Raw genomic sequence first — 13619 nt, 5'->3', positions numbered from 1 at the left:
AGGGATCATTAAAATTGAAAAGGGGAAGGATACATTTTAAGAAGATTTTATTTCATTATTTGAAGGGTTGCAGAATGGTGGGGAAACTTATCTCTTGGCCAATATATGTAAAACAAAGCTATAATCTTAAACTAATTTAAACCAGTTAGTTTGATAGGAAGTCACTTAATTATTATTATGTCTTTTTTTAATACATAATTAGGTGGTTAATTTTTATATATTTCATGGCCTATGTGGAGGATCAAAATTAACCCCGTAAGGATTTTTCTTTTTGATTTATCCGTCAGATAGCCACAGCACTCATCTGTAAGTCTTTCAGTTGTGGCTTAAACTTTTTAACTTTTATGGGAGAGCAAAATTGTCATACTTTAAATAATGTCTTGCAAGTGGATTTGACTCCTTAAAAAGTCTTTGTATCTGAGAGCGCTGTATGATACAAAATCCAAGAGAATTATGGAATTGCTGTGGAGGTATCATGATATTTTTCCCCTTAACTCACAAAATTTGCTGGAGAATCATAGGACCATACATAAAGGAGAGGATTCCTTTGTAGAAAAGGTCGTCAGGACACCAAGTTTAGGGGTCTTTGTAAATGTCAGCCTTTCTTAACTTCACTTTAACTTCTTCATGCAAATTGTGACCGATTCTAGTCCATACTTTTTCTGGGCTTTGAAAGGTACAGGCTCTCCTGTCGGTTTCTACTGCCCAGCGAGGCATGTCAGTGTCTGAGTGAAGCTGACCCCTGTTTTCTTTTTAATTGCCTACTGCTTTAAATAGTTGTGGAAGGTTGGTTGATGATTCATTGCCACTCCTGCTTAAACTGGAGAATTTTCATGCCATAGGGTATTGAAAGGGTCATGTTAAAGATGTATTTAAATCTATCATCGTCATTATGAAACACAGTATTGGATGGATATTTAACGGGAACTCTTTCTCTAGAATGTTTTTTGAACTTAGGATACTCTGATGGTGATAACGAAACTTCATATTTTAGAAATTAGGAAGATCTACTTTGGAATTATTTCCCAAATGTCTCCCAGTCTTTTTTTTTTTCTTTTCACCTAATCCCTTACTCTAAATACAGTGATCATTCACTGCAACCAGACAATTGGGGTACGTGTGTTGAAAATGTACGAATACAGATCAGGTTTCTCGGTTGTATAGGCAAACCTTGCTTTAAAAAATTCTGAAGCTGCATATATTTGGCCTTCAAAACAAGTCAGACCCTTTATTTTACCAGGCTCTACTTGACATTTGGTCGGGACAGTTTTAGGTGCCATCCCAAGGTGATAGCTCTTGCCTGTAAGAGGGCCGTGGTGACCTTAGCACAGAACATGAATCACTCATAACAGCTGTGCCCCTCCCTGCACCTTATTCTACATGGTCAGCCCTGATCATTGCACTGCCTTGGTATATAGCCCAAGTTCACAAGACCAGGACCAATGTGAGTTCCCAGAGGAAGGGGATACTCACAGTTTTATATGTAAAACTGTGAGTTCAAATCAAAACTGTTTCAGGCATTTGAATATAATAGAGTAATCTTCTGTTTCTGTGTGGCCTAAGAATGACACTTCATGTAGTTCTTCCCACAAAAGTTCCAGTTTAGAGAACATAGACCTTCTGACAGTGAAGTTCTTCTTAGACCCATGATTGTACACTTTTCTCTTTTCTCCTTCCTTCCTACCTAAAGCCCTGGGGAATAAACCTGGTTACTTTCCCAAGCTGGCTTTCTCTGGAATAAACATATAAAATTTTTTTAGGTTTTGTATTTATGTTGTGTGTATTTTTTTTTTTAATTTTTTTTTTCAACGTTTATTTATTTTTGGGACAGAGAGAGACAGAGCATGAACGGGGGAGGGGCAGAGAGAGGGAGACACAGAATCGGAAACAGGCTCCAGGCTCTGAGCCATCAGCCCAGAGCCTGACGCGGGGCTCGAACTCCCGGACCGCGAGATCGTGACCTGGCTGAAGTCGGACGCTTAGCCGACTGCGCCACCCAGGCGCCCCTGTTGTGTGTATTTTTTTAAACTGTTGGGTAGCCAGCCTCACTTCCATATGTGGTTACTAATAGGTTAAAAAAAGAAAACGTGGGGGGGGGGGGAAACAACAACTTAAAGCAAAAACCATCCTTTTGAACCAGGAAGAGCGTAAGCAAACATACAGAGAAGGATTATTGAAACAACCAACAACCAGTGGTGATGGTTACAGGTTCACAGGAGATGGTAGACTTTGCCTGTAGTGATTGTTCAGAATGCCTGAAATGCTGGAGACTAGACCAGAGATAGTCCCTTCTTTTCCTCCCTAAACATTCACATAGGAACTACCTTATGTTTACGTCTTCGTAATTAACCTGGCGAGTTGATGCCGAAGGCACCTCATCTTTAGCTACCAGAGATTTTCGCCCACAGGTGATTCTGGTGGTCACGGAGGGTGAGATCTTCTGGAGCCCGCCTCTAGAGTTGGGCCTTCACGTGCCTCGTGACCCTGGGAGTGGACACTGGGTGCGCTGGGCCTGTCTGGTCCCTGTCCACGGAGCGCTCTTGCCGAACCCTGCATTTACCTTCTAGTTCTCGGGAATCCTGATGGCCTGGTCCCTCCCCTCAGCTCTGTTTCCTCCTGCTTCTGCGGTTGGCCAGAGCCACAGCACAACACATATTTACACGGAGTTCTTACATTGTTATCAGTGCTTTGCTTTCTCTACTATGATGATATGATTTAGCATAATGTAATGTTTTAGGTCTCTAAATTGGATGATTCTATGTTCTATTATCAGCTTCTTGCATTAGGTGCTTGAAATTGGGAACACCTGCTTTTTAAAAAGCATGCTCATGAGGCCCTCCCATGATTGCCGAAGCCGACCCTGCCAGCGAGGGGCCCAGGGAGAGATGCTTGTAGGCAGAATGAAAGGGAATCGTGGCCTCCCTGTGGTACTGTTAGAATCACAGTCGGGGGAAAGGGGAAGAACAGCCATACAACTAGCTGTCACAGTCTCTTTAGCAGGCATAGGCATCGGGTCCTGCGTCTGCGGAGAACTGGAGGGAGCAAATACCCAGCTGGAAGAAAAGCATAAGAAGAGAAGCACCAGCAGGTCTGACAAGCAGAACATAACATGAGGCCGGACAGCAAGGTGCATGTCCGTGAGGGAAGTGGGGAGCACACAGGACACTAGATGTGGAAGAATGCCCCCCACGGACAAATGAATGTCAGGTTCTGGGAGGGTTTTGAGTCACCGAACATCCATCACTGAGGTGAAGCAGAGGCTTGAGATTGAAGTCCTGTGAGCAGTCAGAGGGAAGTGGGGATTCGTGGCAGGGTCAGCAACAAGGGACAGTGGGAAATAGAGGAACCAGCCCTCCTTCCCTTCCTTCACCCCCACTGCTCTTCCCTTTCTTCCCTGTGCTTTTATCGGATGTCATTCTGGTGGTAATAAGCTTTATGTTAGCCATGGGGAGAACCAAGTTGATTAAGAAAAGAACCTTGCAGGCCTCTCCAGGAATCTTAGCTCTTCCTCTTTCTAGATGGGTCTCCTGGCCTAGGCGGTGACCTTACCCTTAGAGGCCAAGGCTTCTCCCTGCCCAGTGTGTAGAAAGAACAAGAAACCTGAGGAAACACCCAGGCAGGTAGGAGATTTGTAGGACTCTACCTGGGTAGGTCTATTGTCTTCAACGCTAAGAGTGGCTGGGGATATCCTAGAGTCTGATTAAAACTCCTGTGATGCCCAAACTACTATTTTTTTATGAAGCAAGTTATAACTTTCCTAGTGATAATCTGGATTAATAAAGTGGGTCTGTTTTTGTTTTCTTTCATCTTCAGAAAGAGCCTTGATGACTTCCACAACCACCACCAAATGGTTTCCCAATTGGCCTGACCACCATAGGAATTATCTTGATGCCCTTAGCACATGGGCTCTGACCTTTTTTCTCATCCCTTTTCTACCTGATACATTGAGTCCCAAAATCAGAGTCTTAAAATAAATCTCCATTATGTTAAGTACACAGTAAGGCTCTTCAGACAGATCCCTCTAAAGAGGCATTGGTGATTTTTAGATCCTGGCTATACTGAATTTCAGCTACAGCTTTGGAACTCTTCAATATTAATCCAGTGTTATTGAGCACCCACTATATGCCAGGCAGTGAATAAGAATATCTTTTTTTCTTAATGTTTATTTATTTTTGAGAGAGAGCACAAACAGGGAGCGGCAGAGAGAGGGAGACACAGAATCTGAAGCAGGCTCCACGCCTCAAGCTGTCAGCACGGAGCCCAACGTGGGGCTCGAACCCACAAACCATGAGATCATGACCTGAGCCGAAGTCGGACGCTCAACCAACTGAGCCACCCAGGCGCCCCAAGAATATCTTTCTGATAGCCAAGGGGCCAAGAATGTAGTGAAAGGGAAAGATATGAAAACAAATCAAACATTTTGAAACACTAGGATGAGTGTAGACTGCTATGGGAGTAGACACAGGGCATTGCAGAAACACAGAGGAAGGTACCTGGCTTGATTGTAATGAGCTTCTGGAACAGTGATGGGGTCTTAAAAGAGAACTGTTGGAAGGGCATCTGTACAAATGGAACAGTCTGAGAAAATGCTTAAAATCTGGAAACAGTATGCATTTGGGGAGATGTATAATAAATATTGCTGGAGTATAAGGAATATTGGGAGGTGGTGCTCGCTGTGCCAATAAACAGAATGATTTGGGAGATAAAATATTTGCACTTCTAGACCAACGTCCTAAAGAGTTTTAGAGACAACTTTTCCTGTCATTTCCATATTTTATCAGAAACTTTATTAAGTGCTCCTATAATGCAGTCTTGTTGGCCTTGTTTGCGTTAACGTATGTATGTGAAAAGAAATGAAACGTTTGTGTAGTTTGGTCTTTTGAGAATGCCGCCTTTACGTATTCTTAGTGCTGAATTAGAACTTTACCTCACTTCTCATTTCTTTCGCACCCATTGATTTTTTTGTTTCCCTGCCTTCATCTGGCCTCAGTCTCACTGTTCGGCCTCTGAACAAATTATGATTCCTCCGTTTCCTTATTCGGATGACTTCTAAAACCTTAGCCAGCAGAGCCTAGTGAGTTAGAATGAACCCTGAATAAGCAGTTTCCAGATTTTATTGTGCCTTCATCTAACAGGGCCCCGCGGCAGAAGAAAATTCGAGTGGAGACCTACCGCAGTCGCACTGGGGGATGAATGAATGCTCACATAATAACTTAGTGACGTGTACTTGTTGCCTTCCCGCTAATGAACTTGCAGTATTTCTGAGGCCGTGTTTCCATGGTTGTACACAGGCTTCTTTCACTGTGCGGTTCCCTGTGTGTCTGATTTTGTTTCACCTTCTGTGACCTGTGAATGTAAGGTCCCACGGCACAGGCGTATTTAGATTATGTAAAAGAGAGATTTTAGACAAATTGTTACATACTCACATAGCTTACTATGAAAGGCTATCCACGGCCTGTTTTACCTAACAACGCGTTGAAACGTAATATATGAAGTGGGGAACTAAATAAAATTATGTATTGGTGATAGCAGCTTCAACGATAGAGTTCTTAAGACAAAAGCATTTTTAGCCAGTTAATACCTAGAGTCTATTCTGGTTACTATGTTCTCTCTCGATAAGCGCGGTACATTAATTTTAAAAGTAGGGCCTTTACGTTTCAAACTTGGGGCATGGTTGTCGGGTCTGTTTAAGTAGTCGTGCCTTACTGTGGATGAAAACCAAAACCAAACACGTTGCTTTCTCTGAAGCAGAGCGCGGAGGCTGGGGGCTGGGGGGTCTGCCCGGTGGAGATAGCCTTGAGATTGGTTCATTTGCTGTTTCTTCTTGCCGAAGGGAGACCATGATATGTTAACAAGAAGCTCAGTGTGGAAGGAGGGAGGCAACTTGGGGCTTAGGTTCCTCCCACTGCTAAAGAACGTGCAGCTGCGCGGTTTTAATATGCACGGCAGGAGGTCTCACCAGCTTGATGATATATAGTGCATTAATGTTGAAAAGATAAACACATTTGGAGAGCACAGGAAGGGCCTTGTGTTTTTATGTTAGCAGAATGCTTCCTAATGAATAAGAATGTGCTGCTGGCTTCACAGAGCCATATGGCAGCTTTTCTAATTTTAGTTGGTGCAGATGCATAATTCTCTGGTTTTACCTTCTAGAACCTTTGAGATGCTACATAACTTTTCCTGTAATATTTAATCTATGGTGCTCGGCCAGAAGTCGCCTGTCGTTGTCTCCGTGACATCGCTCCTCGACTGTCTCACTACTGCCGGGTTTGACAGTCACTTCACCTGAAGTCAGCCAGCCCCTAAATGCAAGAAAAGACGAGAATTGTGGATCTATTCCCACTAGAGTCTTACAGTTTGTTGTGGAGGTGATTAGACTTGTGTTTGACGTCAATCTACTGAAAAATTGATAGTTTCTGGGTGAGTGATTTTACTCATTTGGAAGCAGTGGAACTAATTATAAAGCCTGCATAAAGTATCAGGTTCCATTTTAGTCAAAGATTCTAATACTTTAAGTAGCACTGCTTCGATAAAAGCAACTACCCTCATATTTGACCAAACGTACAAATAACTTTTAAAGTCCTCCTTGGCTTCACATATCAGGGGCATCCAAACATGGGCAGCGCTAAAAGTTCTCTATAGATGTGTAAAGATCCTGTGGATTATCTTTCATCTGATGTATTTTTACGGAATGAATCATTGATGTTTGTTTGGATTCTGCCTTTTTAAACATAGACTAATTTCCACAAGCTTTCCCCAGTCTCTTCAGATGATATTTTAAAAGATGAAGAAGTAAGTTCTTCCGTTATCTTTCATAACAGCCGCGTCGCCCCGTCCCCCTGATGGGCAGACGTTAAACAGCGTTTAGGGTTCTAAGTCATCAGTGCCGGAGTTAGAGCAATTAGGTGGCTGTCCCTTGAGCCATGACCACCATCCCTGAGAGGAAATAGGACTCTGTTCTGGTAATGGTTTGTGGAAAGAACCTTTGAATGTATGTATGTATGTTCTCAGTTCAGTTGCCTAATAAACAAATAGATCAGACTCCTAACATTACGAGATTGAGTAAGTTACCAAAAATCAATAAGGGATGTCTTAAAAGAACATGTAAAGATCTTTAAAAAACAAAACAAAACAAACAAAAAAGAAACCCATGATTTGAAAATAGCTAACTATAGTTTTTTTTAAGATAAATACATTTTTTTCTTTTCTTTTTTTTTTTTTTTTTTTTTTTTTTGCTAAGATCACAGCTTCTGATTTGTTGCTGTTCTCACCAGAAACTTAAATTTTACTTTCAAATCTATGCCTGGTAGATGCCAGTGATAAGGAGCAATTTAATCCAGCTGCTTCAAAAAATACCTGTATTTTAAAATCACTTACGTTTCTAGAGATCAAATGCTTCCCTATTCGCTTTTCCTTTTGTTCTAAGAGAAAACATGAACAATAATTACTTGTAAAGAAAAGCATATGGAATATAATATTAATGATTTTCCCCCAGTTTGTGGTATGACTCATCTTAACACAGTCCCTGAAGAGATAGGGTTTTGTTCTTTGCTTTGAAACTGGAAATCTAATTAATTGGTATTGGATTTCTGGAGTGCAGGCAAATGGAGGAAGGAACCGGACGGGATTGCACTGAGAGCAACCACCCAGGAGGGCAGGGACACTCGGGGAAAGATTACAGAGGCATCCTTGGGTTTTGCATTTGTAAAACTGTGTTATTAAAAAGATCATAACTGTTTTATGATATTTTGATCTTTTGGGAGAGTGAGGAAGAAAGGGATGGAATTATTATTTTCATTGTTACTCTCTTAGGTCATATTTTTTATCTAAAAAGAATAATGGTTTAAGTGTAGCAAGAAGAAATAGAAGTCAAGGTATGAAGGAGAAATCTTTTCATAGGCTCTGAAAACTAAATGTTATCATCTCTTTTTCCAATTTAAGAGTTCCATCTATAATGGATTTCATAAGGTTTTGACCATATGAAACTCTGTCTACTCTCGAAACATCTTTCTACTCTTGCGTTTACGGAAGGATATTTTTGTAACAGAATATATTTTTATGGTTAATGGATGCAAAATATAGAAAAGTAAATACAATTTGTGATCACTGAGAAAACTGCCTAATTTAAAAATATTAAGTAGTGTATTTTAGTATAGTAATGCTGTACTTACAGAAGTATAAATATATCTAAGGATTTTGGCTTATTTATATCTGGCACATAAAAATAGCATACTCATTACTGAAAGGCTCCATCAAGATACCAGTATATGTCCGGTTATCATAATAATGTATCTCTCACTGGAGCCCTTTTCTTCTTCCTATTTAATTTCAAGGCTCAGCTGAACATTGAACAGAAGTAGTAATTACTTCATGAAAAGTACCCAAAAACAAATTCGTGGCCATTTTAATTTAGATTTCAGTTACATTAGTAAAGCCATACTTCTGTGTGTTTTCTATCGTTTCATATTACTGATTTTATTCTCTTTAATACTGAGAAATTATCAAAGCACAAATTCAATACAGAATTGAATACTAGATGACAAATTAGTTGAAATGCGTACATACAAACATGTAGTGAGGACAGGAGTGAAAAGCCCTAACTTCTTGACCCTTCATCTCTATATTTAGTCTACGAATAGTGAAAATTTCCTGTTCTGTTAGTTACATGAATATTGTGTAAATATTGCAACATTTTAAAAGTTCTCTTGCAAATAATCAATACTCTCATTTAGAGTTTTCTTTCAAAACACTTGATCCCCTAATACAATTTCAAGTTGATCTTGTAAAAAATGCACTGTTTTCTTTTTTTTTTTTAATTTTTTTTTTTAATGTTTATTCATCTTTGAGAGACAGAGAGACAAAGCATGAGCGGGGAAGGGGTAGAAAGAGGGAAACACAGAATCCGAAGCAGGCTCCAGGCTCCGAGCTGGAGCCCGACTCAGGGCTCGAACTCACCAACTGTGAGATACGACCTGACCCAAGTCAGACACTCAACCGGCTGAGCCACCCAGGTGCCCCCTAATGTGCTGTTTTCATTTTTAGTCGGGAATTCCTGGGGTTCCAGCTTACATGGACTTTTTGCCAGTGTTCCTTAGCGTTGGTTTCCAGAGGCACAGTGGAGACTTCCTCAGGGCCAGATGCCACGTGTCCATCCCACCGGCTTCCGTGTCAGGCTCTTGTCTGCCATCCACTTGCTTATCCTGCCAGGTCCAACTCAGTTACAACGTACGTGAAATATTTTCGGCTGTGTCCAACGATCCTTATCTCTTCTTTGAACTTAAAGTTAGTTCCTTGCAATTATCCCTAAATTGCTTTCATTTAGTTCGATTGTAACTGTTTTGCCCTCCCAGCTAGATTTAATCTCTCAGCTGACAAGGATTATTCACTGCACTTGCACCACAGGCAGAGCGAGACACTGAGACACAGAGACGAAGAGACTGCTGAATAGATCCCGGTGTTACTGGTGACTTCCCTATGATGGCCACTCACTCTCCGTGACTTCCTGTTGGCTGCTTTTCTCCTTTGAAAGACTGAGCAGTTGGATATTATAAAGAGAAAAAAATGACATGTCTTAGTATTACAAATAATTTTTCAGGATGATTACTTTTAAATTGTTCTTTAAACTCTACAAAATATTAATGGATGAATTTAGGAAAACTTGGGTCTTCAGAACGATGATCAGATCCTCAAAATGTAAATATCTCACAAGGTATATTGATGGTCTTTAAAAGGCTTGGAAATGGATTGTCACAGACACTCGTATTTTCTATTTATTTCGCCCCACAAACAGCATTATTATAGACCCCCAGCAAACAACAGTTTCTTACTATTGTGCTCTCAGAATCGCATACGACAAATCGCCTGCTGGTTTCTGGCGGTCAGCAGTAGGTGCGGAGTTGCCCTTGTGATTAGTAGCTTGTGCTTTATGAGTCACTTTCCCCCAAGAGTAATCTGAATTAATCAATCCGTACTTTGAAAAGGATAAAACCACCAGTTTTAACAGTGGAAGGATAAGAGAAATGGGGACCTGAGACAACATTAGATGCCTTAAAACTTACTGAGTAAGGCAAAGCAAGATGATTTATCTCCTCAAGAAACCCTTTCTCCCATATTTCTGACCCTGCCTACCTGTTCCATTCCTCGCCCTGCACCCTGGAGGGCCCTTAGACCTAAAGGGGAAAATCTGTTCCTTTTTCCACCCCCATCTCACCCACCCGCCCACGCCCCCCGTTGCCTCCTACGTTTCTGGGAATAAGTGCCCGAGGTGGATCTAGTCTTGTTAGCCACCAAATATTTAGTGAAAACCTGCTCTGAAATAGGGACAGTGCCCATTAAGGATACAGATACAGTGCCGCCTTCATAAAATCTATCTTCTGGTGGGGTAGCATACTGTTTATTTCCTGGACTGTGATTCTCACTGCAGGAAGTGGGGAGGACAAGATACCTTCCTAGGAAGATACATCAGAATGTCATTCAAAGAAAGCTTTTTCAGTCTGCAAATTCTGGTAGATCCTCTCTGGGGAGGTTGTCTTCTCATGTCCACCATTCCGATTTGAGAGTCACCACTGCTACTGAAAGAGGTTACCGATGGGAGCGCGATGCTCCTGTCAACAGTGAGGAGATTAGAGCAAAGGGTACAAATTACTCTTTCTGCGGGATGTTAGCACGTCGCTTTCACGCTGCCACAACACCAAAGACAAAAAATGAATTAGGATGCAGTAGGACCACATAAATATATAATATCTATTTTATGAGTTTTAAAATTTAGTATTAATGAAACTCAGGATCCTTAGGCCCGAAGCCTGCTGGGACCTCCACAGTACCGGCTGCTAAATTAGATGAAGCAGGAGGTGATGGGGTCAGTCCTATTCCTGGACTGGTGGGTAGCAAAATGAGTGGAAACTGTAGAGAAATCTGTAGCTTTACAGAGTGAAGTAGCAAAGAAAAAAGAAAATTACGTGCCCCGGTATGCGTTTACTTGGAGTATGTTTGGCAATGGAAAAGACTCTAGGCAAATGGGGATGGTGGGGGAGGGTCATCTGCAATAACTGTCCGGAGAGCCTGAGGTATGTCCTGCCCCAGTTGAGGCTGAGGAGTTGGGCTGAGACCGAGTCTGCAGATAAAGCAAGGGGGTAAAGTGCCTAACAATCAAGAGCTGGGGATGGCAGCAAAGAAACGACCAAAATGACGACTGACAGATCCTCACAATATTGACCTAGAAAGGCTACCAGATAAGATCTAAGATCTAAGATCTATTTAGATCTTAGGAGGTGATCCAGGAGTATAGTAATTGAAAAAGCAGATACACTCTGCATATGATAAGCTCTGCAAAGAAGTTACTAAATTTGGCATTCAGTAAGGAAGAACTAATACAAGTATGCTAGTAGTAAGTTCTATTTGTAAACTACTTTATAGTTTTTAATTTTTTTAATGTTTATTTTTGAGAGAGAGCATGCACGTGCACTCACAAGTGGGGGAGGGACAGAGAGAGAGGGAGACAGAATCCGAAGCGGGCTCCAGGCCCTGAGCTGTCAGCACAGAGCGCGTCGCGGGGCTCAAACTCAGGAACCGTGAGATCATGACCTGAGCCGAAGTCGGACGCTTAACCGACTGAGCCACCCAGGCGCCCCACTACTTTATAGTTTTTACAGTGTGTTTTACATGACATCCCATTTACTCCTGTCACAGTCCATGATGCATGGAAGGCACGTACTAAGGCCTTGAAAAGTTGGGAGTTGAACTTACACTTGAACTACAGCGGTCACCTTCCCTTCTCCCCTGATAAATATACACGTGGGAGTGCTCCGTCCTGGGAGTGGCAAGATTTGGAGGACCTGCGATTCCCAATTATTTTCTAGGTTCTCAGGTACAAATTCAGATTTCCAGATTTTTAGAATACCGTGTAAAAACTTTTTTCAAAAAAAAAAAAAAGAAGAAACCGCCACAGCAGCCGCAAAATTTATCAAGGTCATGAGAGCAGGTTGATTCTAAGTACTAAACGGATTTACGGTTTTCTTTATTTGCATTTAATTACAATGATAACATTCAGTGTAAACAAGGATATAATTTATTCAGGTGCAAATAATTGGCACATTGTTTTTGTGTTGTTTCCTAGCAAGTTGACGATGCGTATCTGTTATGCTTTAAACTTTTTTTGGCGTTCTTGAAATCACTAGTTTGCATAAGTATTGATGACTGGACATCTATTTATTCTCTGAGAATTATCCATGAGGGGCATTTCCCCAGGCCCTCCAGGCCTGAACGCTGCCTGGTACATTGTAAGCCGGAGCATATGTTGTGCCTCCTGTCCTAAAAGGGCGGCCCCTGAACTCTAGGGGCTTGATAGGGTGCCTGTGGTCTCTGCCTGAAATAGTTCAGCGCCTTCGACCACACAGGGACCGCCAGCCTTCAGGCCACTTTAGCTGTGAATGTGATGAGAGGTGGAGCAGTAGGAGAGCCCACAAGGCACTTGTTACAGCGTGTCACTTGAGGGCAGCGGTAGCAAGCCAGGACTCCTGTTTGTTCCTTCAAACACGTGGAGATGTGTCTCCGAATGTGCTACCGAATTCTGAACAGCAGGCCTTCCGTTACCCTAGTTTGCAGAATCCCCTGAGCAGAGACTAATTGTGCCATAGTGTTTGGCGGTTTTGTCATCTAGAAAAAAAAAAAGGCTCGTCGGGGACTAGCATGAGACCACTAAACTCATTTTAGCCACTGCCTGAGAGGGGATCTGAGCCACAGGTTCTGGAGGTGAAAAGTTAACGTTCTGCTTCCTGTTTCCAGCAGTTTCCCCCATTCAGCGGCAGTGGGGATGTACTCTAACTCTTTTATAGCCACGTCTGATTCCACTAGAGATTTAAAAAATCATTACAATAAAAATGTTTCTGTGTCATTCTGTCCTTGAAAAAGCAGTGCCATTGAATTCACGCTTCTGTTTGTTGCAGAGAAAGCAGCAGCTGCCAACATAGATGAAGTACAGAAGTCAGATGTGTCATCAACAGGGCAGGGCGTCATCGACAAGGATGCGCTGGGGCCCATGATGCTTGAGGTAGCACGCCCTCATTTTCGCTCTGTACTTTATGGTGTTGTTGATCTTCACATTATTATGTTTAATTTTCAGGTGAATGTAACGTAAGGACAATCTACGCTTAATTTTCAGTCTTGAGGTTGGGGTACCGCTGACCTGTTGAGCTTGCTAACACGTATTTATCTAGCTCCTCATTTCAGCACATACACATTTCAGGGCGATAATAGAGAATTAAGCGAACTAGATTAGAATACAAATGGACAGACTTTCACTGCCAGTTGAGCATTCATTTTGGAAAACCATGTCCACAAGTCCCATTAACTTCTGCGATAGAGTTTCCGTTTGAAATGTTCCCCCAATTTTTAGGTTTTATATTATGCCGTATACACGTGCCTATATGTGCAGGTTAAAATTTGAGGACCCAGTAGAGGCTTCCGCTTTTTCTTTATGCTGCTTCAAACCAGCTCCTCTCCTAAAGGTGAGAACTGAAGTAAAGGCAGAACTATTAAGATAAGCATCACAAATGTAGTGGTTGGTCTTAACTCCCTGTTGCTGATTAACTTTCGGAAGTTTTACGACCAGAATACTGTCT

General features: G+C 41.8%; 1 protein-coding gene across 6 annotated transcripts in view; it reads left to right on the top strand.

Moving 5' to 3' along the window:
* NCOA2 (nuclear receptor coactivator 2) overlaps nucleotides 1-13619 on the top strand; it is a 291022-nt gene that overhangs the window by 215073 nt on the left and 62330 nt on the right. For 5 of the 6 annotated variants that reach the window (XM_047074015.1, XM_047074019.1, XM_047074017.1 and 2 more), the window contains one exon: nucleotides 12945-13048. The exons of the other annotated variant lie outside the window; for it this stretch is intronic. In XM_047074015.1, coding sequence (XP_046929971.1) covers nucleotides 12945-13048 — 104 coding nt within the window. The remainder of the gene's footprint in view (nucleotides 1-12944; nucleotides 13049-13619) is intronic. 6 annotated transcript variants of the gene reach the window in all.

This window comes from Lynx rufus, unplaced genomic scaffold (assembly GCF_022079265.1).
Source record: "Lynx rufus isolate CCGP_SWC_20201006 ecotype Redwood Valley unplaced genomic scaffold, mLynRuf1.p SCAF_12, whole genome shotgun sequence".
Classification (NCBI taxonomy): domain Eukaryota; kingdom Metazoa; phylum Chordata; class Mammalia; order Carnivora; family Felidae; genus Lynx; species Lynx rufus.
The sequence above is the reverse complement of the archived record's forward strand: the minus strand, read 5'-3'. Positions and strand labels throughout refer to the sequence as shown.